General features: G+C 41.6%; 1 protein-coding gene across 1 annotated transcript in view; it reads left to right on the forward strand.

Annotated features, from left to right (window-relative positions):
• Window positions 1–799: 799 nt before the first annotated feature.
• Window positions 800–26,518, forward strand: part of LOC120018848 (fibroblast growth factor 12-like) — a 63,695-nt gene continuing 37,976 nt past the window's right edge. Inside the window, exon 1 of the mRNA XM_038962068.1 lies at window positions 800–1,145. Within this exon, the coding sequence (XP_038817996.1) occupies window positions 1,055–1,145 (91 nt within the window). The 5' untranslated portion in view covers window positions 800–1,054. The remainder of the gene's footprint in view (window positions 1,146–26,518) is intronic.

The following is a 26,518-nucleotide window of genomic DNA, read 5'->3' on the forward strand; positions in this document are numbered from 1 at the left end:
CATTCTTAAAATAAAGTGGTGATCCTAACTGACCAAAGAAAGGGCATTTTTACTAGGATTAAATGTCAGGAATTGTGAAAAACTGATTTTAAATGTATTTGGCTAAGGTGTATGTAAACTTCTGACTTCAACTGTATGCTGCCTAGATAGCTTCATGCCCCAATGCAAAACTCCCCACTTGAGTTTTGTATTGGGGCAAAATACTATCTGTGAGTTTGTTTGAACATGTTGATCATGTCTTTTGTGAACAACATGTAAATAGCTGCATGTAGCCTAACTAACTTCCCGAAACAATAACATGAAATTGAGCTCATGCTTAATAGCGTACTGAGACATGGAATGCAATAGTTCAAACATGTACAACATAAAGTTTGTAGGCTACAACAGACAAAGGCGTTAGTTGGGGAAACGAAAGTGGAGTATTGAGCAGCAGCAACGCAGGCAGCGAAGAGTGCAGCAACTGAGAGAAAGAAACACCGCACATGCGCAGAAAACTCCTTATCTTTAGCCACGGCAAATCAAAGTTTCCAGAAAATCTGGAACCGCAGCCACTCCTATCGTCAATAGCTTCTCTTTCTCACTCTGACATGCCCTGGTATCCCTCGCACCCCACGCTTTTTGCACCACTGTAGCCTACCACCAAGGATGAACAAGGCGCATTACCTCATCCACGGCGACGCTGTCACTCTACCCTGCGGTTTAACTTTAGCGTGCCCGCTTGAACCAGAGGACACCTCGTTTTACGTCTGCTAGTAAAATCGAGAAGAGGCATAGACTATGGGATATTATTCTGAAGTCCTTGTGGCATAGCTTGCAATTCATGGAGCCATGGGTGTTTTTTTTGGAATTCTCATCAATGATAAATATATCAGGATGTGTCGGTGTAATGTATCGGGTCGCTTTGTTGAGGCTTTTCTGTGGTTTTCGATCTGCTGAGGGAAGCCAGGGATCTGGATAGCACGGTGATCGACCTGAGGTGGCTGTACCTCAATAACCTCCATCGTAATAGTGTCAGATTGCGTGAATTGACGAGGAAACACTATAACTCAAATCAATGAAGATTCTGAGGCTTTTCCTGAAGAAAGGTGCGCATATGCTGCAGTGTCTCTGTGGAAAGCGATCGAAGTCGACTACAACCACGAGCGGTGAGACATCCTGCATGCTTCTTTCTTTTAGTGCGAGGTCTGTTCTCTGTAGTGGCGTGGGGGGATTCGCCTCTGCAGCGGTGTGCTTTCAGCAGTCTCCGTTTCTCAATGGGTGAAACAGTGAGAGCCATACATTTGAAAACAAAACAATCCGGCATTGTTGTAGAATCATTAACTTTGAGACAAAATGCCCCCATCAGTATTTTTGATTCAATTACTGCGAAGTTAGACTTATGAAAGTCCCTATATTCAAACCAGTGGAGTCGCTTGGGGGCCACTGAGAGGCAGTCATTTCATACTGAGTGAGCATCTTTCTACATTAGCCATGACACTTATATGAAAATCTTTCATCATCTTCTATTTTGTGTGTAAGTCGTGGTGATTTATCAGAAGACGTGTTTGTGTGTTGGAGTATGTATGTCTGTGTGATGCAGTGTGTAGATACATTAATGGGTGTATGTAGGCCTAGACTGTCAAGTGCAACGTTTCAGAAGTAGCAATACTTTGTCTTATGTGTAGGATAGTTTGCTCATAACAGTGAAAGAAAGTTATTGTATTCTGCAGCGCTGGTATCCCACCCAGCGAAAATGTTCAAACAAAATCTAAACTGCTCTTCCGGTGAGTTTTGCACCCCAAGACTGATTCAGCACAATGGACAGCGCAGAACCTTAAACCACTGACTTTTATCGGCAAACAACATAAACATAAAAGTAGACCACTACACTCGACTTACCAAAGTTAACGACAGCACAGTACGGCTACTACTAATTATTCACAATATTTTTCAAAAATTAATCAACCGAATGCCTCCCTAAGACTGTGTTCACAGTGTGGTGGCTATGCATCTTTGTGAAAGTGTTTGGGCTTTCCTCTGACATTGTATTTGTGGAGTTATGCTGTGCTTGCAGTTCTCTGGGGCAGGATGCCATGCCTCTCTCAGGAATTCTATGTGGCCATGGCCTTCACAATGCAGAGGACAGTAGAAGGGGTGCAGAGGCTTCAGCACTGGGGCAGATGCACATGCAGGGTGAAAAAAATGTATATCATTTGACTAATAAAAGCAGGGCATTTTCCACATGGTGATCGACTGAGTTGGTGGTCTTTGTCCACAAGAGCTAATGAATCAAACTCAGTTCTGGGTTCGAATAGTATCTTTGCGCATTTGCTTGAGAGTGTCAGAGGGGTGGGGTTTGGACTTTGAGGACTATTCCATTGGTCCCATTGTTCCAGGCAAGCTCAATCAAGCACAGCTAAAGCATTTGAGCGATTTCAAATACTATACTGAACAAAAATATCAACGCAACATGCAACAATTTAGGCCCTAATCTATGGATTTCACATGACTGGGCAGGGGCGCAGCCATGGGTGGGCCTGGGAGGGCATATTGTAGGTCCACCCACTGGGGAGCCATGCCCACCCACTGGGGAGCCAGGCCCAGCCAATCGGTATGAGTTTTTCCTCACAAAAGGGCATTATTAAACAGAAATACTCCTTAGTTTCATCAGCAGTCTGGGTGGCTGGTCTCAGACGATCCCGCGGGTGAAGAAGCCCGGATGTGGAGTTCCTGGGCTGGCGTGGTTACACGTGGTCTGCGGTTGTGAGGCCGGTTGGACGTACTGCCAAATTCTATAAAATGACTTTGGAGGCAGCTTATGGTAGAGAAATTAACATTAAATTCTCTGGCAACAGCTCTGGTGGACATTCCTGCAGTCAGCATGCCAGTTGTACACTCCCTTAAAACTTGAGACATCTGTGTTGTGACAAAACAGCACAATTTAGATTGGCCTTTTATTGTCGCCAGCACAAAGTGCACCTGTGTAATGATCATGCTGTTTAATCAGCTTCTTGATATGCCACACCTATCTTGGCAAAGGAGAAATGCTCTCCAACAGGGACATAAACAAATTTGTGCACAACATTTTAGTGAAATACGCTTTTTGTGAGTATGGAAAATGTCTGGGATCTTTTATTTCAGTTCATGAAACATGGGACCAACACTTTACATGCAGCGTTTATATTTTTGTTCAGTAGACTTAAACCCAGGTATGAGTCAAATACGGATCTAGTGAGTTAAAGAGAATATTTGAGCCAAACAGTTAGCAAGGGTATATCATCATCTTCAGTGAGTCAGACACTTTGGCCCTGTTTGAATACTTTAAGAATGCATCCTTTGTGTTCTAAACTGATATGACTAGATACAGTGCATTCGGAAAGTATTCAGACCTCTTGACTTTTTCCACATTTTGTTACGTTACAGCCTTATTCTAAAATAAAAAAGCATTTCCTCATCAATCTACACACAATACCCCATAATGATGAAGTGAAAACAGGTTTAGATATTTTTACATAAGTTATCTGTTTTTTTATTTTGAATACATATGTAAATAGGGTTTTAGACCATTTGCTATGAGACTCAAAATTGAGTTCAGGTGCATCCTGTTTACATTGATCATTCTTGAGCTGTTTCTACAACTTGATTGGAGTCTACCTGTGGTAAATTAAATTGATTGGGCATGATTTGGAAAGGCACACACCTGTTTATATAAGGTCCCACAGTTGAAAGTGCATGTCAGAGCAATAACCAAGCCATGAGGTCGAAGGAATTGTCCGTAGTGCTCCAAGACAGGATTGTGTCGGTACAGATCTGGGGAAGGGTACCAAAACATTTCTCCAGCATTGAAGGTCCCCAAGAACACAGTGGCCTCCATCATTCTTAAATGGAAGAAGTTTGGAACCACCAAGACTCTTCCAAGCCACTCCTCAGTAAAAGGTACATGATAGCCAGCTTGGAGTTTGCCAAAAGGCACCAAAAGACTCTTAGACCATGAGAAACAAGATTCTCTGGTCTGATGAAACCAAGATTAAACTCTTTGGCCTGAATGCCAAGAGTCACGTCTGGAGGAAACCTGGTACCAACCCTACGGTGAAGCATGCTGGTGGCAGCATCATGCTGTGGGGATGTTTTTCAGCAGCAGGGACTGGGAGACTAGTCTTGATCGAGGAAAAGATGAACGGAGCAAAGTACATAGAGATCCTGAATGAAAACATGCTCCAGAGTGCTCAGGACCTCAGACTGGGGCGAAGGTTTACCTTCCAACAGGACAATGACCCTAAACACACAGCCAAGACAACACAGGAGTGGCTTCGGGACAAGTTCCTGAATGTCCTTGTGTGGCCCAGCTTTGTCATTATGGGGTATTGTGTGTAGGTTGATTGGGGGAAAAATCATTTAATACATTTTATAATAAAGCTGTAACTTAACAAAATCTGGAAAAAGTCAAGTGGTCTGAATATATATATTCCTGACTGAAATTGCTCATTCTGATATTTCTTAATTCCTCTCGTTTAACTTTTGATGTTTTGTATTGCCAGGTATTATGTTGGAGATAGAAACACATACATTTTGCTGCACCTGCGATAAGATCTGAAAACCTGTATACGCGACAAACTTTGATTTGATACAACAGTAGCCTACACTTCACATTTGAACTTGCCTCTGCATTTAATACAACTTTGAAATTCACATTTCGTAGGATATCATGAAGTTGATGGCTAAAACCCTTTGGCCAAAAGTTGTCTGAACCGAATGAAGAAATTACTTGCCCTTTTACATGGGCTTATATGATTTAAAAAGTTACAAACCATGCCTGCCTTTTCGTCTCCTTACATTGTTTGAAAATACAATAAGCCAGAGAGTTCGACGTCCCATTTCTCATACCTCACAGTACTACTTTTAAAAGAAAAACGAATGTGGACCAAAGTCTGGTTGAGTGGGTAACACTTGCTTCATATACTTCCCTCTGTGGCAGGGATCCTGGTTTGAGCCCTACACATTTCTGCTCCCTCCACTCTGTCTCTCTGCTTCTGCTCCTATCCTGCCATAAAATTCAGAACTTTATACTCCAATGAGAACAGTCCTAGGCTAGAAGGATATAACATCCTACCCCCTGGGCATAGATATAGATCTCTCCCATTCAGATCTAAGAGTGAAGCATCTATCAAATTCCTCAACTTGTTTTTGTTTTAAGTTACGATTGTATTAAATGTTATACTGTACGTGCTCTTTGTTGTCATGTGCCTTGTGTCTACCAATTCTTCACCAAACATGAAGTTTCCTCTTACAAAATAAAAGTGAATGGGATTTGAATTGGAATAGTTCATACGGAGGACTAATTAAGTCACAATGGCATGAGTAAGATGAATGTGTCTGTTAATGTTTTAGGAAGGTAATCTATCAAATTATATTTGTCAAATGCGCCGAATACAACAGGTGTAGACCTTACTGTCACGCCCTGACCTTAGTTATCTATGTTTTCTGTATTATTTTGGTCAGGTCAGGGTGTGACGAGGGTGGGTATGCTTGTAAGCTGGAATCAGGAGGATAGAGTTGTGGTGGGGTTTACCAAATGGAGGGCGAGGGGAGAGCTTTGTACGCGTCTCTGTTTGTGGAGTACAGGTTATCTAGAATTGTTTTCCCTCTGGTTGCACATTTAACATGTTGATAGAAATGAGGTAGAACTGATTTGAGTTTCCCTGCATTAAAGTCTCCGGCCACTAGGAGCGCCGCCTCTGGGTGAGTGGTTTCCTGTTTGCTTATTTCCTTATACAGCTGACTGAGTGCGGTCTTTGTGCCAGTATCCGTCTGTGGTGGTAAATAAACAGCCACGAAAAGTATAGCTGAAAACTCTAGGCAAGTAGTGTGGCCTGCAATTTATCACGAGATACTCTACTTCAGGCAAGCAAAATCTAGAGACTTCCTTAGATTTGTTTACCTCTGGATAACATGAAAACAGCCTAACCAGCCCTGCTGGCAACAATTTCATTACGTTTTTTGCAGACGTTTACTGACACCGGCCATATTCAACAGGTGTTGTACATACGTCACGTAATGTTATCTAACGAGCCAGCCAGCTAACGTTAGCTAGTTAAACAACAATGAACAAAGTGCCAACAATGCCACAGTGCTGGGAGCTAACCAACCAGGTTCAATGTTAGCTAGCTAACATTAGGCTCTAACAAGAAAAGCAAACAGCTCTGGGAAGCGAATAATGTCACCTAGGGAAACAGCCAGCTAACGTTAACTAGCTAGCTAACAGTACACTTTAGCTTGAAATGAAACCACTTTCTGTCAAAATTAGAAACGTATAATATCTGAAAATGTAGCTAGCTATCTTACCTGTATACATCATCATGCATGATGGATGCGTCTCCCTGTCAGGAATGCCATACCACGGTTGCCCTTAGTTTGAAGATGTAATCCGGAGACGGGTTTTCTCCATCTCCTAAGCTATCATACTCTAATTCCACTTATTACAAAACTTGATCCTCCAGAAAGTGGAGCGCAACACTTATGCAGCTCCACTACACAATACATTAAAAAAAAGCTGCATTCGACAGGATTACCAACACAGACTGACGTGCTCAAATAGACAGAAGCCTTCTATATGGCAGACCAATCCGAACTCGTCTCTCGGCATGTCCAGCCCACTCATTATCTCAGACAATCATCGCTAGCGGGAAGATTACTGCCTTTTTCTGTGTCTAAACCAGGCTCGTAATTGTACTTTTTTTTGTATTTACAGATAGCATGCAAGTTTTATGAAGGCACACGAAAGTTCACATGTTTGAGAAGGCATTTCTGCCAAAAAACTCATTTTGATTAAAAAAAAAAAGTTCTCCTGTGAAGTCGTGACTTGCGACATACGCCTAGTTTCCTGAATCGGGTCCCATATAGCTCCATTCTTGTGTATTTTATTTTATTCCTCTTGAGTTAAAATGTTATTTTTTAAGCACCCTTCCATTGTTGGGAAGGGCTCTTTTAAGCAAGCATTTCATGGTAAAGTCTACACCCGTTGCATGTGACAAATACAATTTGATTTGATTTACTCAATTGGAGAGGACACATCAGAGTAGGCATAATAAGGCCACATTATACTTAATCATCATGACTCTTCTAGCACTCCATCTACAGTGAAGACATGCCTTGGAGAGTAGGACATTTTATGTCAGGTTGGGTTTAAATGATAAAATGGCTCTAATTGAGACCTTGTTAGTTCTGCTCAGATAATGAGATATGAAGAGATTCCAAAACGCTATATATACATTTTCAGAAATGTTGGTACATTTGCTTTTATTGTTTAAAGAACTTATGAAAGGTGTGTGTATCTAATCATGTCATGGCCTTGTTCAATTACATACATGGTCCGCAAAACGCTATATATCTGTCTCACGTTCAGAGAAATAAGTAGTACTGATAGGTTTTACAAAGTCAAATGCAACCAATAACAATAGTTTTAATAAAATTATAATTTGTGACATCAATATACCTATATATATTTTGTATTAATCAATACAGTAATATGAGATCTGTATGTAAAACATTTACATTTGACATTTTAGTAATTTAGCAGATGCTCTTATCCAGAGTGATGTATGGTTAGTTAGTGCATTGTTGGACCCCTCTGGTACTTGGAACCCTACTAATTCCACGACTGGTCTATCAACGTCACCGCACGAGGAGGCAAAAACAACTTTCCACCATCGCGACGTCCCTCTAAGGCCCTTATGCTAGCTTGCTAGCCCCGGCCTGCTAGCTTGCTAGCCCCGGCCTGCTAACTGTCTGAATCGCTGTGTCCCTCACTGGACCCATACGATCACTTGGCTACGCATGCCTCCCCCTAATATCAGTATGCCTTGTCCATTACTGTCCTGGTTAGTGATTACTGTCTTATTTCCCTGTAGAGCCTCTAGCCCTGCTCAATATGCCTTAACCAACCATGTTGTTCCACCTCCCACATATGCGATGACATCACCTGGTTTAAACGTCTCTAGAGACTATATCTCTCTCATCATTACTCAATGCCTAGGTTTACCTCAAATGTACTCTCTTCCTACCATACCTTTGTCTGTACATTATGCCTTGAATCTATGCTATCGTGCCCAGAAACCTGCTCCCTTTACTCTCTGTTCCGAACGTGCTAGACGGCCAGTTCTTATAGCCTTTAGCCGTACCCTTATCCTACTTCTCCTCTGTTCCTCTGGTGATGTAGAGGTTAATCCAGGACCTGCAGTGCCTAGCTCCACTCCTACTCTCCAGCTGCTCTCATTTGTTGACTTCTGTAACTGTAAAAGCCTTGGTTTCATGCATGTTTACTTTAGAAGCCGACTCCCTAAGTTTGCTTTATTCACTGCTGTAGCACATTCTGCCAACCCGGATGTCTTAGCCGTGTCTGAATCCTGGCTTAGGAAAACCACCAAAAACCCTGAAATTTCCATCCCTAACTATAACATTTTCCGCCAAGATAGAACTGCCAAAGGGGGCGGTGTTGCAGTCTACTGCAGAGATAGCTTGCAGAGATCTGTCATACTATCCAGGTCTGTAACCAAACAATTTGAGCTTCTACTCCTAAAAATTCACCTTTCCAGAAATAAGTCTCTCACCATTGCCGCTTGCTATAGACCACCCTCTGCCCCCAGCTGTGTCCTGGACACTATATGTGAATTTATTGCCCCCCATCTATCTTCTGAGCTCGTGCTGCTAGGTGACCTAAACTGGGACATGCTTAACACCCCGGCCACCCTACAATCTAAGCTTGATGCCATCAATCTCACACAAATGATCAATGAACCTACCAGGTACAACCCCAAATCCGTAAACAAGGGCACGCTCATAGATATCATCCTAACTAACTCACCCTCCAAATACACCTCTGCTGTTTTCAACCAAGATCTCAGTGATCACTGCCTCATTGCCTGCATCCGTAATGGGTCTGCAGTCAAACGACCACCCCTCATCACTGTCAAACGCTCTCTAAAACACTTCAGCGAACAGGCTTTTCTAATCGACCTGGCCAGGGTATCCTGGAACGACATTGACCTCATCTCGTCAGTAGAGGATGCCTGGTTATTCTTAAAGTGCCTTCCTCAACATCTTAAATAAGCATGCTCCATTAAAAAAAATTTGAACCAGGAATAGATATAGTCCTTGGTTCACTCCAGACCTGTCTGCCCTTGACCAGTACAAAAACATCCTGTGGCGTTCTGCATGAGCATCGAATAACCCCTGTGATATGAAACTTTTCAGGGAAGTTAGGAACCAATATACACAGGCAGTTAGGAAAGCTAAGGCTAGCTTTTTCAAACAAATTTTCATCCTGTAGTAAAAACTCAAAAAAGTTCTGGGACACTGTAAAGTCCATGGAGAATAAGAGCACTTCCTCCCAGCTGCCCACTGCGCTGAGGGTAGGAAACACTGTCACTACCGACAAATCCACAATAATTGAGAATTTCAATAAGCATTTTTCTACGGCTGGCCATGCTTTCCACCTGGCTACCCCTACCACGGTCAACCGCCCTGCGCTCCCCACAGCAACTCGCCCAAACCTCCCCCACTTCTCCTTCACCATAATCCAGATAGCTGATGTACTGAAAGAGCTGCAAAATCTGGACCCCTACAAATCAGCCGGGCTAGACAATCTGGACCCTCTCTTTCTAAGGTCTTTCTAAGGCCTTTCTAAGGTCTTTGAAAGCCAAGTTAACAAACAGATTACCGACCATTTCGAATCTCACCGTAATTTCTCCGCTATGCAATCTGGTTTCAGAGCTGGTCATGGGTGCACCTCAGCCACGCTCAAGGTCCTAAACGATATCATAACCGCCATCGATAAGAGACAATACTGTGCAGCCGTATTCATCGACCTGGCTAAGGATTTCGACTCTGTCAATCACCACATTCTTATTGGCAGACTCAATAGCCTTGGTTTCTCAAATGATTGCCTCGCTTGGTTCACCAACTACTTTTCCGATAGAGTTCAGTATGTCAAATCGGAGGGCCTGTTGTCATGACCTCTGGCAGTCTCTATAGGGATGCCACATGGTTCAATTTTCGGGCTGAGTCTCTTCTCTGTATACATTAATGATGTCGCTCTCGCTGCTGGTGATTCTTTGATCCACCTCTACGCAGACGACACCATTCTGTATACCTCGGGCACTTTGTTGGATACTGTGTTAACTAACCTCCACTTCCGTGGCCTCCAACTGCTCTTAAATCCAAGTAAAACTAAATGCATGCTCTTCAACCGACCGCTGCTCGCACCTGCCAAACACTCTACTCAACAAATTGGATGCAGTCTATCACATTGCCATCCGTTTTGTCACCAAAGCCCCATATACTACCCACCACTGCAACCTGTATGCTCTCGTTGGCTGGCCCTCGCTTCATACTCGTCGACAAACCCACTGGCTCCAGGTCATCTACAAGTCTCTGCTAGGTAAAGCCCCACCTTATCTTAGTTCACTGGTCACCATAGCAGCACCCACCCGTAGCACGCGCTCCAGCAGGTATATCTCACTGGTCACCCCCAAAGCCAATTCTTCCTTTGGCCGCCTCTCCTTCCAGTTCTCTGCTGCCAATGACTGGAACGAACTGCAAAAATCTCTGAAGCTGGAGACTCTTACCTCCCTCCCTCACTAGCTTTAAGCACCAGCTGTCAGAGCAGCTCACAGATCACTGCACCTGTACATAGCTCATCTGTAAATAGCCCATCCAATCTACCTCATCCCCCATACTGTATTTATTTACTTTGCTCCTTTGCACCCCGGTATCTCAACTTGCACATTCATCTTCTGCACATCCTACCATTCCAGTGTTTAATTGCTATATTGTAATTACTTTGCCACCATGGCCTATTTATTGCTTTACCTCTCTTATCCTACCTCATTTGCACACGCTGTATATAGATTTTTCTACTGTATTATTGATTGCATGTTTGTTTATTCCATGTGTAACTCTGTGTTGTATGTGTCTGCTTTGCTTTATCTTGGCCAGGTCGCAGTTGCAAATGAGAAATTGTTCTCAACTAGCCTACCTGGTTAAATAAAGGTGAAATATATATTTTTTAAATTACGATAGTTAGGTGAGACAACCACATATCACATTCCATTCCAGCTAAACACTGGATTTACATTTTAATACACACTTAAAATCTCTGAATTAAAATCAGAGAACAGTAATATTTTACACACAACACACATGAAGGTACCCATAAGCGATAATTTCTGGTGAAAAGACACAAATGTGGTTATAACATTTTGGAAATGAGCTCTTCATATGATCTTCAGTGATGATGATGATGATACAGTACATTGGGAAAGTATTCAACCCCTTGAGTTTTTCCACATTTTGTTACATTACAGCCTTATTCAAAAATGGATTACATATTTTTTTTCTCATTAATCTACACACAATACCCAATTTTTGCAAATGTATTAAAAATAAAAACAGATATACCTTATTTACGTAAGTATTCAGACCCATTGCTATGAGACTCGAAATTGAGCTCAGGTGCATCCTGTTTCCATTGATCATCCTTGTTTCTAGATTTTGATTGGAGTACACCTGTGGAGAATTCAATTCATTGGACATGATTTGGAAAGACGCACACCTGTCTATATAAGGTCCCACAGTTGACAGTGCATGTCAGAGCAAAAACCAAGCCATGAGGTCGAAGGAATTGTCCATAGAGCTCCGAGATAGGATTGTGTTGAGGCACAGATCTGGGGAAGGGTACCAAAACATTTTTGCAGCATTGAAGGTCCCCAAGAACGTAGTGGCCTCCATCATTCTTAAATGAAAGAAGTTTGGAACCACCAAGACTCTTCCTAGAGCTGGCCGCCCGGCCAAACTGATTAATCGAGGGAGAAGGGTCTTGGTCAGGTTGATGACCAAGTACTCGATGGTCACTCTGACAGAGCTCAAGAGTTCCTCTGTGGAGATGGGAGAACCTTGTAGAAGGACAACCATCTCTGCAGCACTCCACCAATTAGGCCTTTATGGTAGAGTAGCCAGATGGAAGCCACTTATCAGTAAAAGGCACATGACAGTCCACTTGGAGTTCGCCAAAGGCCACCTAAAGACTCTCTGACCATGTGAAACAAGATTTTCTGGTCTGATGAAACCAAGATTGAACTCTTTGGCCTGAATACCAAGTGTCATGTCTGGAGGAAACCTGGCACCATCCCTACGGTGAAGCATGCTGTGGGGATGTTTTTCAGCGACAGGGACTGGGAGACTAGTCAGGGTCAAGGCAAAGATGAATTGAGCAAAGTACAGAGATCCTTGATGAAAATCTGCTCCAGAGCGCTCAGGATCTCAAGACTGGGGCGAAGGTTCACCTTCCAACAGGACAACGACCCTAAGCACACAGCCAAGACAAAGCAGGCTTCGGGACAAGTCTCAATGTCCTTGAGTGGCCCAGCCAGAGCCCGAACTTCTCTGGAGAGACCTGAAAATAGCTGTGCGGCGACGCTCCCCATCCAACCTGACAGCTTGAGAGGATCTTCAGAGAAGAATGGGAGATGCCAAGCTTGTAGCGACATACCCAAGAAGACTCGAGGCTGTAATCGCTGCCAAAGATGCTTCAACAAAGTACTTATGTAAATGTGATATTTCCGTTTTTTATTTTTATAACATTTGCAGAAATGTCCGTAAACTTGGTTTTGCTTTGTCATTAAGGGGTATTGTGTGTAGATTCAGGAGGATAAAAAAATAGAATATGGCTGCAACATAACAATATGTGGATAAAGTCAAGGGGTCTGAATACTTCTCGAATGCACTATATAAACTCAAAAAAAGAAACGTCCTCACTGAACATAAGATTCAACAACTTTGACATAAACTGAACAAGATCCACAGATGTGACTAACAGAAATTGAATAATGTGTCCCTAAACAAAGGGGTGGGGGGGGGGTCAAAATCAAAAGTAAGTCGGTATCTGGTGTGGCCACCAGCTGCATTAAGTACTGCAGTGCATCTCCTCCTCATGGACTGCACCAGATTTGCCAGTTCTTACTGTGAGATGTTACCCCACTCTTCCACCAAGGCACCTGCAAGTTCCTGGACATTCCTGGGGGGAATGGCCCTAGCCCTCACCCTCCGATCCAACAGGTCCCAGAGGTGCTCAATGGGATTGAGATCCAGTGTCTTCGCTGGCCATGGCAGAACACTGACATTCCTGTCTTGCAGGAAATCACACACAGAACGAGCAGTATGGCTGGTGGCATTGTCATGCTGGAGAGCCATGTCAGGATGAGCCTGCAGGAAGGGTACCACATGAGGGAGGAGGATGTCTTCCCTGTAACGCTCAGCGTTGAGATTGCCTGCAATGACAACAAGCTCAGTCCGATGATGCTGTGACACACTGCCCCAGACCATGACGGACCCTCCACCACCAAATCGATCCCGCTCCAGAGTACAGGCATCGGTGTAACGCTCATTCCTTCGACGATAAACGCAAATCCGACCATCACCCCTAGTGAGACACAACTGCGACTCGTCAGTGAAGAGCACTTTTTGCCAGTCCTGTCTGGTCCAGCGACAGTGGGTTTGTGCCCGTAGGCGACGTTGTTGCTGGTGATGTCTGGTGAGGACCTGCCTTACAACAGGCCTACAAGCCCTCAGCCCAGCCTCTCTCAGCTTATTGCGGACAGTCTGACACTGATGGAGGGATTGTACGTTCCTGGTGTAACTTGGGCAGTTGTTGTTGCCATCCTGTACCTGTCCCGCAGGTGTGATGTTCAGATGTACCGATCCTGTGCAGGTGTTGTTACCCGTGGTCTGCCACTGCGAGGATGATCAGCTGTCTCCTGTCTGCCTGTAGCGCTGTCTTAGGCGTCTCACAGTACGGACATTGCAATTTATTGCCCTGGCCACATCTGCAGTCCTCATGCCACCTTGCAGCAGGCCTAAGGCACGTTCACGCAGATGAGCAGGGACCCTGGGCATCTTTCTTTTGGTGTTTTTCCGAGTCAGTAGAACAGCCTCTTTAGTGTCCTAAGTTTTCATAACTGACCTTAATTGCCTACCATCTGTAAGCTGTTAGTGTCTTAACGACCATTCCATAGGTACATGTTCATTAATTGTTTATAGTTCATTGAACAAGCATGGGAAACAGTGTTTAAACCCTTTACAATGAAGATCTGTGAGGTTATTTGGATTTTTACGAATTATCTTTGAAAGACGGTCCTGAAAAAGGGACGTTTCTTTTTTTGCTGAATTTATGAGCTCTATCTAGGTCTTATTTGATGATGTACCACAGTTAAACGTTTTTATATGCAAAGACGCCCCTTTCTCTTTATTTTGACATAGGATTATTACAAATATTTTATGGTAACTGGGACAGTTAGTATTGACTTCAAGTGTTGTTATTTGGATAGAAAAAAAAGACCCCCCCCCAAAAAAATAAATACATTTTGTTGTTGAAAACCCTCTTGACTCTCTTTTTTACCAACCATGAATCCAGTTCAGACCTGGGTTCAAATAGTATTCAAAATATTTTTTGCTGTGCTTGATTAAGCTTACCTGGCGCAGTAGAACTAATCTTAAATCTCAGAGAGAGGGAGAGAACCAGTTCTCTATTACCATGGCACATTTCTGTCACAGCAGCCCCTGACAGAGCATTCTGTCCGTCATCATCAGGAACATGACACCTGGCCGACAGAGTGACTGACTGTGCCTTTCACGCCTTCACTGCCTTTATGTCCATTATGTAATCAATGCAATAGTCTCACTGGAATGTTTTTACTGCTCCAGCTGAGGTTTTGATGTTTTCGAACATCGACTTGGCAGACTGATATAAGTCATTCAAGCCACTTCTTGTTTTGGTTTCTCATAAATGTTTCGATGAGGGGAAAAGAGGGGAGAGAAGGTGCGGGAGGAGTACAGAAAACAGGAGTAGGGGGATAGAGAGAGACCGAGAGACATGCTTTGCTGATGTTCACTGATGTGCTGGCCCGCAGAAATAATTCATACATCTGTACGATGGGTGTGTATTTTTAGTATCTCGACCTTAAATTTGAGAAACACTCATTTGTTTGATGAGGAAGTGGAATTCTTATTCTTATCAATGCAATAGTGAATTCTGTTAAAAGGTTATGTTAAACTTGCTGCTGAGTGAGAAAAGCACTGTCCATATCTATGTGGGTTCGAGCTGCTGTTCTGAACGACAGACGTTCTAAAGAGCAAGAATGAAATAATGTTTACCAAAGCACCCTGTGACATTGTTGCGAGGGAGAGATAGAGACAGGAGGGGGTTTGTGAGTATACTGTAAGCTGTGAAATTCAACACTGCAAGGAATATAGAGGGGTACACATGGATTTAGAGTTAGATGGTTTTAATTATACACTGAGTGTACAAAAGATTAAGAACACCTTCCTAATATTGAGTTGCACCCTCCCTTTTGTCCTCTGAACAACCTCAATTCATCGGGGCATGGACTCCACAGGACGGCTGGGCCATGTTGACTCCATTGCTTCCCACAGTTGTCTCCAGTTGGCTGGATGTCTTTTTGGTGGTGTACCATTCTTGATACACATGGGGCGCTGTTGAGCGTGAAAAACCCTGCAGCGTTGCAGTTCTTGACACAAACTGGTGCTCTTGGCACCTACTACCATACGCTGTTCAAAGGCACTTCAATATTGTGACTTGCCCATTCACCCTTTGAATGGCACACATACATAATCCATGTCTCAATTGTCTCAAGGCTTAAAAAATCCTTCTTTAACCGGTCTCCTCCCCTTCAGCTACACTGATTGAAGGGGATTTTACAAGTGACATCAATAAGGGATCATAGCTCTCACCTGGATTCACCTGGTCAGTGTATGTCATGGAAAGACATACTGTTTTGTACACTCAAAGTATTTTTCCAAATTTTGTTGTGTTACAAACTGGAATTAAAATGGATTTAATTGTCATTTTTTTTGTCAACACACAAAATACTCTTTAATGTCAAAGTGGAAGTAAAATAAATACAAAAAATAAACTTATTAATGGAAAATTAAAAACAAATATATATAGTACCAGTCAAAATTTTGGACACACCTACTCATTAAAGAGAGAATGCCAAGAGTGTGCAAAGCTGTCATGTAGGCAAATGGTGGCTACTTTGAAGAATCTCAAATATAACACTTTTTTGGTTACTATGTGCTATTTCATAGTTTTGATGTCTCACTATTATTCTACAATGTGGAAAATAGTACAAATTAAGACAAACCACCACAGCCCTACACATGGAACACATAATATTACTTTCATTGACTGTCTAATGGGAAAACACAATTCATGTCCTAACATTTACAAAAATTGATCACAGGTTCATTGGATATTGTATGCATTTGCAGCTAAATGCTGAATTGCAGTATGGTGGATGATGGTGGTCCTATAGTCATATATGATGGACAGGTAGCCCACTGCTTGACATTGATGTGTCACTGAAGTGTATGCGAAATGTACGGCCCAGCACAGAGAAACCACACAGCTGAGGCAGTCCAGCTGACTCTTCTCTAGAGAGAAACCATGCAGCTGATCTCTGTGTTTGTGTGTGCGTGTGATGCAGGGGACAGTTTGACTAGCTGTTTTATCTCTGTCTGTCTTTCATGTGACCTCAGCAGGAACATCTTTTGACCCTAATCATTATATATCATCATTACATGTAAAGCAAGATAGAAAGACTACATATGTATGAGAAACATTCCTGTGTGTGTAAGATTGTGTAGTCCTAAGCTTGTGTGTGTTTTACTATTTCAGACCATACACTTCTGCCCCCTTGCAACAGTCTGTCCATCGCGCCTTCTGTGTTCATGTCTGCGTGCGTCTCTGCATGGGTGTGTATATATAATGGCTGGTTTAAATGTTTCATTTTAACATAAGCACATTTTGAGGATTTTAGATGCAAGTTTGTATGTGGACAGAATTAGTTTAGTTACAGTATGAGTTTTTGTGATGGCGGCAGTTGCTTAGAGGTTGATTTCAGTGAGTCTCTTCCAGCATTAGCTAAGAGCTGGACCCATCTGTCCTTCAGCTAGCTCTCTATGGCATTGAGAATGAGCCATTGACCGGGCCAAAAGGGTGAGGAGAGGACAGACATGGCATCTTTGCTCCCATGGTAGCCTCTGGTGGAGGATTGAAGTACTACAGGCATTTCAACAACATTTTACATTTACATTTTGGTCACTTCGCAGAGGCTCTTATTATCCAGAGCAATTTACAGTTAGTACATTCAACTTAAGGTAGCTAGGTAAGACAACCACATATCCCAATCATTGTAAATAAAACTTTCCTCAATAGAATAGGAGTCAGACATACAAGTATGTAGAGTAACACTGTTATTTTACAGGTGGGAAGCTGTTTATCTTCATCTTTTACACATTGATGTTGGGGTAATAAAGTATGTTCAAGCTGAACACGTACGCATCTTTATTTGGCTCAGTCAGCTGAGAAATAGTTTCATTTAATTGACCTCTTTATCAATCAACAAACTATTCACCAGTTAAAAAAAAAAGAAAAGTCTATAGTCTTTGAATAAAGCTATGTGAAACAATCTGGGCCAATTGATGGCCGCTAGATTGCCAGCTTATCTCTCATTTAAAGCATCAATATGAACTCAAATCCCCCGCACAGCTGATCTCAATTGCAACCATTATCCACCTCCGATTTACCTCTCTATAATGCGGATGTCGGAGTTATCCTATAGTCCTGCTTGCAACCAGCATTTTTCAAGATGATTTCGCCCTCTGGTGGGTATTATCATCAGAACATTTTAATTTCACTAGTTGAGCAGACTAAGGGCAATTGATCTATTTGACAGTCATTATGTACAACTGAAATGAAGTATTTCCTCGTGTAACAGTGTTGGTTATGTTTCCGCTTGCCACTACAGAAATATATGTAGTTGATGTTTATGTATACCTATTGATTGGTTTAATTGACATAGTATTAAGGTGTTATGCCATTGGTCATGTTTGCAGATAGGGAGAGATCGTGCATTATTGTAAAGTACCACTTAAGTCGTTTTTTAGGGTATCTGTACTTTACTATTTATATTTTTGACAACTTTTACTTCACTACATTCCTAAAGAAAGTAATGTACTTTTTACTCCATATATTTTCCATGACACCCAAAAGTACTCGTTACATTTTGAATGCTTGACAGGAAGATGGTCCAATTCACACACTTATCAAGAGAACATTCCTGGTCATCCCTACTACCTCTGATCTGGCAGACTCACTAAACACAAATGCTTCGTTTGTAAATGATGTCTGAATGTTGGAGTGTGCCCCTGGCTATCTGTAAAAAAACAAGAACATCGTGCCATCTGGTTTGCTTAATATAAGGAATTCTAAATTATTTATACTTTTACTTTTGATAGTTATATTTTACCAATTACATTTACTTTTGATACTAAAGTATATTTAAAACCGAATACTTTGACTTTTACTCAAGTAGTATTTTACTGGGCGACTTTCACTTTAACTCAAGTATGACAATTGGATACTTTTTCCACCACTGAAATCGCAAACGTTAATTCTTCCCACTCTGACATTGACATTCAAGTGGTAGTGTAGTGGAAGAATGAGAGAAGGTGATACTCGCGTCTTTCTTGTGCCTAGTCCCAGCGCAATTACTCAATCACGATTTATGACATTGTTTGGATGGCTGACTATCACAGGGGTCAAACACACCTTATTGGTGGCAATCTCGAGGAAGAAACGTTCCCAAGGAAGTCCTGGGGTCACAGGAGAGTTGTGAAGACTGATGAAACTTGAATCAATGAAAATGAATGTTCCTGTGTGAATTAAATTGTCATGTTTTAAGAGTTCAGAAAGAGCTATGAATTGACATGTTTTATTGTACTGTAAGTGCTATGGATGTATTGTTACAGGGAAACTGTTATTTTGTTTTTCGCACTGCAGCTAGTTTAAAGAGGAGTGACACAGGGGTGCGGTCCTATCATTTACATAGTTGATTAGACTAGAATCTGGGTGTGTTGTCATATGTTTTGTTTTTACTAGTGAAGTGCAAATGCATTTTAATTTAGGTTGGGGGGTGAGTTTCTTTTTGAATTTGGTTAAAAAGACATGAATTTGTTCATTTTAGAACTCACTACCAAGCTCATGTGTGGCTCAGTTGGTATAGCATGGTGCTTGCAACGCCAGGGTTGTGCATTCGATTCTCATGGGGGACCAGTACGGTGAAAATGTATGTTCTCACTACTGTATGTCGCTCTGGATAAGAGCGTCTGCTAAATGACTAAAATGTATCACAGTTTTCTCTTAGATATTATTCTGAACTGAGTAGTCTAATGTACCATGTATTTCATGAACACATTGTGTGTTGAACACCCCCCCCCCAATAACGTCCTACTTCCTCACCTACCAGGATCAATGAAAGAAAACCCAGCGCAAGGTTAGGTAGAGGCCCTGATTGGTTTCACCTGTCTGCAGTTTGGCTATGATTACAACTGGAGACAGGTGTGGCTGTTCAGCTGCAGTCTAGAAGTTTTCCCCTGAGCTGTCCATTGCCCTGCCTCTGGGGAATACTTCACATTGTTTTCTGGCTGCCAAGACCACGGACAGCAAAGAAACATTGCAGGCACATACCATGCATCCACCACACAACCCCCGAAACCGCAACAAATTGTTTGATTGACTATACACTTATAATTTAGCAGGTCTATTGGTAGTTGTTATATACACATAGCACATGCTTGGGTACCACCTTCACATCTCTGATCTGCTTGCCTCAATAAATTAATGGTATTGGTTTCCAGGATTAGCTATTTGAATCTAGTCTCATAATAATTGCATAACGGTGCAAGTTAGACACATGTTCGTTATTGTTATACTGAGAGGTGATGCAAGGCTCGCTACCTTGATTGGATTCTTCCAGAGACGTACAGGGCCTGTTATATTTATTCACATAATATTGGAGTCAGATTGATAAATGTAGTTTATTATTTTCAACATAATTTTGACATAATGGTTGGATAATGTCCATCCAACTACAGAATGGTGACTCATCCTCAGTTGATGGGGATTTCCACCAAACTACAATAGGTCACGTTCTGGAATAGTGCATTCTATTTACGTATTGACAATGTGTACGAGTTCACTATGTACATTTCCTGAGATATACAGTTGAAATCGGAAGTTTACATAGACCTTAGCCAAATACATTTCAACTCAGTTTCACAATTCCAGACATTTAATCCTCGTAAAAATTCCCTGTCTTGGGTCAGTTAGGATCACCACTTTATTTAAGAATGTGAAACGTCAGAATAATAGTAAAGAATGATTTATTTCAGCACATTCCCAGTGGGTCAGAAGTTTACATATGCTAAATTAGTATTTGGTAGCATTGCGTTTAAATTGTTTAACTTGGGTCAAATGTTTCGGGTAGCCTTCCGCAAGCTTCCTACAATAAGTTGGGTGAATTTTGGCCCATTCCTCCTGACAGAGCTGGTGTAACAGTCAGGTTTGTAGGCCTCCTTGCTCGCACATGCCTTTTCAGTTCTGCCCACAAATTTTCTATGGGATTGAGGTCAGGGCTTTGTGATGGCCACTCCAATAACTTGACTTTGTTGTCCTTAAGCCATTTTGCCACAACTTTGGAAGTATGCTTGGGGTCATTGTCCATTTGGAAGACCCATTTGCGACCAAGCTTTAACTTTCTGACTGATGTTGTTTCAATATATCCACATAATCTTCCACCTTCATGATGCCATCTATTTTGTGAAATGCACCAGTCCCTCCTGCAGCGAAGCACCCGCACAACATGATGCTGCCACCCCGTGCTTCACGGTTGGGATGGTGTTCTTCAGCTTGCAAGCCTCCCACTTTTTCCTCCAAACATAACGATGGTCATTATGGCCAAACAGTTCTATTTTTGTTTCATCAGACCAGTAGACATTTCTCCAAAAAGTACGATCTTTGTCCCCATGTGCAGTTGCAAACCGTAGTCTGGCATTTTTATGGCGGTTTTGGAGCAGTGGCTTCTTCCTTGCTGAGCGGCCTTTCAGGTTATGTCGATATAGGACTCGTTTTACTGTGGATATAGATACTTTTGTACCCGTTTCCTCCAGCATCTTCACAAGGTCCTTTGCTGTTGTTCTGGGATTGATTTGCACTTTTCGCACCAAAGTACATTCATCTCTAGGAGACAGAACGCGTCTCCTTCCTGAGCGGTATGACGGCTGCGTGGTCCCAAGGTGTTTATACTTGCGTACTATTGTTTGTACAGATGAACGTGGTACCTTCAGGCGTTTGGAAATTGCTCCCAAGGATGAACCAGACTTGTGGAGGTCTACAATTTTGTTTCTGAGGTCTTTGCTGATTTCTTTTGATTTTCCCATGATGTCAAGCAAAGAGGCACTGAGTTTGAAGGTAGGCCTTGATATACATCCACAGGTACACCTCCAATTGACTCAAATTATGCCAATTAGCCTTAGATGTCAATTAGTCAATCAGAAGCTTCTAAAGCCATGACATCATTTTCTGGAATTTTCCAAGCAGTTTAAAGGCACAGTCAACTTAGTGTATGTAAACTTCTGACCCACTGGAATTGTGATTCGGTGAATTATAAGTGAAGTAATCTGTCTGTAATCAATTGTTGAAAAAATTACTTGTGTCTTGCACAAAGTAGATGTCCTAACCGACTTGCCAAAACTATAGTTTGTTAACAAGAAATGTGTGGAGTGGTTGAAAAAACGAGTTTTAATGACTTCAACCTAAGTGTATGTAAACTTCCAACATCAACTGTATATGCGTTCACGTGCTACCCGGAACTAGGAAACTGACATTTCCGACTTGATAACTGATTGAACGAGGCACGTGTATAACTACAACCAGTTATCATTTGAGTTTCCTAGTTCCGACTAGCACTTGAACATGGCATTATACTCGAATAAGTATATCTTTTTTTACATTCATTAGCCTTGGCTCCCGGTGTTCCGGATTGGTCGCTATTTAATTGTGGCGAGAGTAGAGATTCTACACCAGCTGTCTGGTATCATAATCACTTGACGTGGTAACATAGAGAGATCAACTGGGGTGTATTCATTACGCTGATTCTATGGCAAAACGTTTCGTCTTTTGCAAAACGTTTTGCAACAAACCGTTTATTCCAAACTGAAAAAGTTCTGCAATGAAAACGAGAGTTTCTATTGGACACATTCGGGTAGGTCCCACAGTGTTTTCTTCCATTTGTTTCTTAAACAGTAAATGGTGTTCTTAATGAATACACGCCTGATCTGCTGTTTTTATTGTTGTGGGTTTTTCGTTGCTATCAAGCCCAGTTTAGCCCGGAGATTCATGTAATCTCCCGTTAATAGCGTTTTAAGAAACCCAGCGCTAACCTGCAGGATCACGTTAAATTATGTTGCTTGTCAACACTCAGCTTGTCACAACATCATAATGGTTGACATGAGCACTCCCACCTGGCTAGATTGTGCAGAGAGTAGGTAGAAGTTGCCCCTCATCTGGTCCTAGGTCTGGGGTTATGGGAAACTTCACCCTCAACACATGATGTGAAGATGAGCCTAGATATAGCTCATTATCTGTCTTACAGACATGGCTCAAAATGAGAGACTAGCCCAGACATGGTAGAAGAGAGGGACACGGTATCCATTATGTAATATCGCTCAATCATAAAACGGTGGTGGCAGTCTCAAGAGAGGGTGCCAGTAGCCAAAAGGTTTTTGGTTCAATTCCCAGGGTGGACAGAGAAATCTTGAGCAAGGCACCTAACCGGCTCTTGGGGTGCTGCTCAGAAGCTAACCCTGTGCTGCTTCCAGCCTCTTGTATGTGTGGTTTTTGGGGGGGTTGGGAATTTCTGATCCAATAACATTTTATTCTTGACTGTTTTGTAAAATTTGAGATGGTCATTATTTAAGCATAAAGAAAGCAGTAAGAGTACAGTGATTTACTTACATTTAGGATACTGATGGGAGAATGCAGCACACTCTTGAAAAAAAGTGACCAGTGAATTTTATTTGACCACAGAATATACATTTTACCATATGTAACCGGTGGCTAATATACCCCGCTGCCCTCGTACCTTACAGCTGCTGTGTGTGCATGATGAGGCTCCTGGATGTTTTTAGATTCCGTTTAAAAGCCAGTTGTGTTTCAGATTCATACATTTTACAGAAGCCAAATTTCTAAATTAGTCACTAGTTGTGGAATGGAGCTCAGAGACGTGGACACATCAAACATTTAACGTGTGTGTGTGAGAGAGAGAAACAGAGGAATATATGCCATATAAAGTAAGAGTATATCTATGCGTGGGTGCCGGCTAAAATAGCAAGGCTATCTTTCAGTGCAATCTCTTAGAATATACAAAGAGATATATCTTTGTAAACTACAGGATAACATACTGTGTTTAGGGTTTAAGATCAGTCATTCATCCTTCAGATATGATCAGACAGTGCTGATGTTCATTGTAGTGGAGTAGAGTAGAGTTCTCATGAACATACACTAGATGGCAATGTTTCTCATGGATAACTCACCTATCAATATACACAGTATTTGCTTTCTATGCTGCTAGGATTCATGGTACAGTAGCCTCGTTATGTGCTCATATTATTTGCATTTGTGTGTCTTCACAGCTATTTACGAGGCAGTTTACTAAGGCTATTTACCCACAGCCACTTAATATACACAGCTGTGCAACAGACCTGGGTTCAAATACTATTTGAAATCTTTCAAATACTTGTAGCGTTTGCTTTAGTCTGCCTGGAGTGCCAGATGGGCAGAAGTTTGCATTACTTGGTTCCATTGTGTCAGGATTTTTTTTTTTTTTTTTTTTTGATGTAACCTTTATTTAACTAGGCAAGTCAGTTAAGAACAAATTATTATTTACAATGACGGCCTATCCCGTCAATCAAGCCCAGATAAAGTATTTGAGATCATTTCAAATATTATTTGCTGTGAAGATGCTTTTCGAGCAGAGAGAACTGCACTATAATAGATTCAGGGTACTGGGGAGTGTTGACTCTGGGCCAGAGCGTTCTCAGCATTATGACAATAAGAAGAACAAGACACTTGCTAACATTCACGTTGACTTGAATGTTTAATGCCGATAGCTTGCAGGTCGGCGGGCAAGAGGGTTTTCGTGTACCTAGTAACACTTTAAAAACACACTGCACTCGTTGCCTCCCTCCTTATCCCACGGGAGATAAGACCGTATAAGTCATCATCATAATCTCCTCCTGCCTCTACTGTGTGCTGTAGTTTGACTCAGCCAGATACACACAGAGAGGAAGTTGTAGGAAAGTTGTCCTATTCACTCACACTTCAAGAACGAGTTGGATGCATGCAACATGAAATGAGTGAGTTTTAGAAGAAAAAAAATATTTAAAAAAAGAGTATGAATTTTAGTCATCTGACATTTTTTATTTAACTTGTATTTTATCAGGGAGTCATACTGAGACCAAAGTCTGTTTTACAGATAAGCCCTGAATTACAGAAATACACACATCAAAATACAAATACAAAATGCAAGCAGAAAGAAAACACACTCATAAAAAAACAACCACATTCATCAGTAATAAGGTCCTGAAATCAGTTTTATGAATTGCTCTAGAGGCACCAAGACTTCACATTTAACAACATTTTTAAGATCGATCCACAAATAAGGTGCAAAAAAACTAAAAGCTGATTTACCTGACTTAGTAGAGACCGAAGGAATTTCCAGAGACCGGGTGTGGTAACTAAAGGTTAGTAATGATGTTAGGTACAGTGGGAGTTTTTGTGCTTTATGAAAACATAGCAATGTATCGACGTACGTGACATCAGAGGGCCAACCAACTTTCCGGTAGAGAACCGCATCTAACTGCTTTAATGAAGTGGTAGCTGCGTTCATATTAATGATGTCATCATAGTCTTGGACCGGTAGGAACGTCGACTGAATGTGCTTTCTACTATTTAGCGAGAGGCACAACCTATTTGTATAGATGGAGCCCATTTTTATTCTCAGCTTCTTAACTAACTAATCAATGTTTTTTAAATGACAGATTTTTGTATATCCAGATGCCTAGATATTTGTATTTATTAAGGATCCCCATTAGCTGCTGCCAAGGCAGCAGCTACTCTTCCTGGGGTCCAGCAACATTAAGGCAGTTTAAAATATTACCTGGCATTACATTTCATAACACTTTTCATGACACATCAAGTGTGTGCCCTCAGGCCACTACTCTACTACCACATCTACAATACAAAATCCATGTGTACGTGTGTGTATAGTGCGTATGTTATCGTATGATAGTACTTTGACCTATTCTAAAACTCGACTGATGTACGTTATTGTTAGGTAAATTTGTGTTACTTTTTATATTTTCCATTAGTTTAGTTAGTAAATATTTTCTTAACTCTATGTCTTGAACTGCATTAAGTGAGCATTGTATTCAGCGCATGTGACAAATAACATTTGATTTCATAGATAAGAAAGATCTTGGCTGAGATTAGAAAATTTTAGCCAGGTAAGAAAGTTTTTAAAATAGGGTGATAGTTATTTAGGTCACCTTCCAAACCTTGGGGATAGTACCAGATATAATCGTCAGGTTAATAATTCCGCAAACGGGGGCAGAGAGCTGAAGCAAAATTGGATCACGCATATAAGCCCCAATCTTAAGCAAGGCATCTAGGACATCACAGGTAGTAGATTGTTGAAAATGAAAACAAACATTCATTAAAAGAAGACGGGTTAACCACAGAGTCAGCTAGAGGCTGGGAGAGGGAAGAGCAGTCAACCAGGTTAAAACACACCACCGTTTCTCTGAAATAAAAAAAACTGCCGAGATGATAAAATGCTGGTTAAAAGTATCACATTCTTCTCACGTAATGATGCCAGGGTCAGACAGAACTTGCTTAAGCATGGAAGAAGAGAAATTTGTACGCTTTAGTGCATTAACTTTTTTTTACAAAATGTTGAAGGATCAGCAGCAGAGTCAGAGATGGAGCTTAAAAAGTAGCTTGATTTAGCTTTCTTAATCAAAATAATACATATGTTTTTCAGTTGTCTGAAAGAATGCCAATCCACTAGTCAGTTATCCTTGCTTTGTCCAAGGCCTGGTCTGAATGAGCTCAGATAGCTTCGAAGAGCTAACCCTCCATATCTTTAACTCTGAATTGTTTAAAAGGGGCAAGTTTATCTGCCAGAGGAATAAATATGGAGGCTACAATTTCTAGAGCCAACTCAGGATCAAGAATAGAGGAGGCAGTGGATCATTTAGAGTAGAACATTTCATCTAAAAATCCTTGAGGAGAAAATAACATCATAACATAAAACTCTCCTTGAGGACCGCAAAAACGTCACCCCCACGGCAGGCAGCGAGTGGATCGATCCGCCTGTCCATTGACACTCAGCTGCAGCCCTGGTGTTGTGTTTTAACTAACGTTAGCCTTTTAAAGTCTACAGGAACAGCTACCATGCAGAAACATAAAATGTTAGCTGTTCCTGTAGACTTCCAGTCATTGCGCTAGTTAGCAATGGCTCCTGATACTACCTTAAATTTCCTTCAAACTGCATGCAGAGACATACAA

Source organism: Salvelinus namaycush, chromosome 23 (genome assembly GCF_016432855.1).
Source record: "Salvelinus namaycush isolate Seneca chromosome 23, SaNama_1.0, whole genome shotgun sequence".
Lineage (NCBI taxonomy): Eukaryota > Metazoa > Chordata > Actinopteri > Salmoniformes > Salmonidae > Salvelinus > Salvelinus namaycush.